This window comes from Lagopus leucura, unplaced genomic scaffold (genome assembly GCF_019238085.1).
Source record: "Lagopus leucura isolate 7727_CA_CO unplaced genomic scaffold, USGS_WTPT01 35002-0_obj-0_obj, whole genome shotgun sequence".
In the NCBI taxonomy this organism is placed as follows: domain Eukaryota; kingdom Metazoa; phylum Chordata; class Aves; order Galliformes; family Phasianidae; genus Lagopus; species Lagopus leucura.
In genome coordinates, this window is record NW_024965921.1 from 1,828 (window position 1) to 4,407 (window position 2,580).

At 61.0% G+C, this 2,580-nt stretch overlaps 1 protein-coding gene across 1 annotated transcript in view; it reads right to left on the reverse strand.

Moving 5' to 3' along the window:
• The window catches only part of GATAD2B (GATA zinc finger domain containing 2B), a gene marked incomplete at its 3' end in the record, with an annotated part of 10,333 nt that overhangs the window by 1,516 nt on the left and 6,237 nt on the right, over window positions 1–2,580 (reverse strand). The window contains exons 5-6 of the mRNA XM_042892878.1: window positions 2,273–2,443; window positions 310–625 (exon numbers count right to left, since the gene is read on the reverse strand). Of these exons, the coding sequence (XP_042748812.1) occupies window positions 310–625; window positions 2,273–2,443 (487 nt within the window). The remainder of the gene's footprint in view (window positions 1–309; window positions 626–2,272; window positions 2,444–2,580) is intronic.

The following is a 2,580-nucleotide window of genomic DNA, read 5'->3' on the forward strand; positions in this document are numbered from 1 at the left end:
CCTATGGGGATCTGCGTGTCCCTATGTGCCCCTGTGGGTCCCTATGGGGATCTGCGTGTCCCTGTGTGCCCCTGTGGGTCCCTATGTGCCCCTGTGGGTCCCTATGGGGATCTGTGGGTCCCTATGAGCCTCTTGGCAGCCCTGCACACAGCAGGGGTTTGGAGGCAGATGATCACTGCGATCCTTTCCACCCCAGGCCACGCTGTGATTCTACAAACTGCTCACAGTGGGTTTGGGGGGGGGGGCGTCGCAAAGCAAGAAGGGAACCCAGAGGAGGGGGCGCAGGCAGAGGGAAGCCCCCAGGCTCACCTTGGCTATCGATAACGCTCTGCACCACCTCCTCCAGGCCCACCATGTAGATGAACTCGCTGTTGGCTGCGCTGGGCAGGAAGTGGAGCAGCGGCGCGGGCGGTTTTGGGGGTGGGATCTCCAGCAGGGTTTTCTCCAGCTGTTTGCGCAGGGCCAGCTTGGCGGCCGCCTGCGAGTTGGCGGCGTCGCTCAGAGCGCTGGGGCTGGGGAGCGGGGAGGAAACCCGGTTCACGGTGCCAGGCTGGATGTGAGAGGCAAGGTTCATGTAGATGGCTGAAGACGACGTACGCTGGCAAGGAACAGAAGAACTTGATTGCTGGAGAGGAAGAGCAGAGGGGGATTAAGGCCAGGCTGGAGCTCCCCGCGTCCACGGAGCCGTGCTGGGATGTGGAGCAGCTCCAGCATGCTGAGCCTGGCGCACTGCGGCACACCAGGCACCCTTGGGTGCTGTGGGGTGGGAGGATGCGCTGGAAGCCCCCATCTTGCCCCCCCCTGCTGCCAGCCCAATGGAACATCGCTCCTATGCAAGAGCTGCATGTGCTGATGGGCACAGCACCAATGAACCAGGCTGAGGGGTCCCTGATGGGCACAGCACCCCATGAACCAGGCTGAGGGGTCCCCGATGGGCACAGCACCCCATGAACCAGGCTGAGGGGTCCCCGATGGGCACAGCACCCCATGAACCAGGCTGAGGGGTCCCTGATGGGCACAGCACCCCATGAACCAGGCTGAGGGGTCCCCGATGGGCACAGCACCCCATGAACCAGGCTGAGGGGTCCCTGATGGGCACAGCACCCCATGAACCAGGCTGAGGGGTTCCTGATGGGCACAGCACCCAATGAACCAGGCTGAGGGGTCCCTGGTGGGCACAGCACCCAATAAACCAGGCTGAGGGGTCCCTGATGGGCACAGCACCCAATAAACCAGGCTGAGGGGTCCCTGATGGTCACAGCACCCCATGAACCAGGCTGAGATGTGCTGAGCCTGGCTTGGTGCTGGCTGTGAGCTGCAGGCATTGGAGGCCAGGCTGGATGTGGCTCTGGGCAGCCTGGGCTGCTGGTTGGAGACCTGCACACAGCAGGGTTGGAGCTGATGGCCGTTGTGGGCCTTTGCAACCCAGGGCATCCCAGGATTCTATGATGATTCTATGATTATGGCACCCTATGGCACCCTATGGGTTCTCTGGGCAGCCTGCAGTGCTGGTTGGTGACCCTGCACGCAGCAGGGGGTTGGAATGAGATGAACATTGTGCTCCTTTGCAACCCAGGCCATCTATGAGTCAACGATTCCATGGATCCCTATGGCACCCTGTGGATCCTTTGGCACACTATGGATCCCAATGGCACCCTGTGGATCCCAATGGCACCCTGTGGATCCCAATGGCATCCTATGGATCCCAATGACACCCTATGGATCCCAATGGCACCCTGTGGATTCTCAGGGCAGCCTGTGGATCCCAATGGCACCCTGTGGATCCCAATGGCATCCTATGGATCCCAATGACACCCTATGGATCCTTATGGCACCCTGTGGATCCCTATGGCTCCCTGTGGATCCCAATGACACCCTATGGATCCCAATGGCACCCTGTGGATCCCTATGGCTCCCTGTGGATCCCAATGACACCCTATGGATCCCAATGACACCCTGTGGATCCCTATGGCACCCTATGGATCCCAATGGCACCCTGTGGATCCCTATGGCACCCTGTGGATCCCAATGGCACCCTGTGGATCCCTATGGCACCCTGTGGGTTCTCAGCACAGCCTGTGCTGCCGGCTGGCGCCCTGCACCCAGCAGGGTTTGGAGCTGATGCCCGTTCTGCTCCTTTGCAACCCAGGCCATCCTTGCATTCTCTGACTCCTCCATTTCAGCAACGTTCTGCTGCAGCCTCCGCTCCCCCAGCGCCTCCCAGCTCCCTGTGTGGCCAAACCCCCCCAGACCCCCAGCAAGAGCTCCGTACCGGCTGGTAGTTGATGGCTGGATTCATGCTTGGAGTTGTAGTGCGGATGAGGCCAGGCTTAGGAGGAACGCGCTGCCCCTGCAGCTGGGCAGGGTTTGGAGCGATCACACGCTGAGACATAAGCATATGGGGCAGGGTCGTGTTTGTGGCAGACCTAATGACGCTGTGACCCTGGCAAGAGGGGAAACGGGCGTTAGGAAGAGGACTGGGGGCAGAGAGGAGGGCACCGTATGGATCCCTATGGCACCCTATGGATCCCTGTGGCACCCTATGGATCCCTATGGCACCCTACGGCACCCTATGGATCC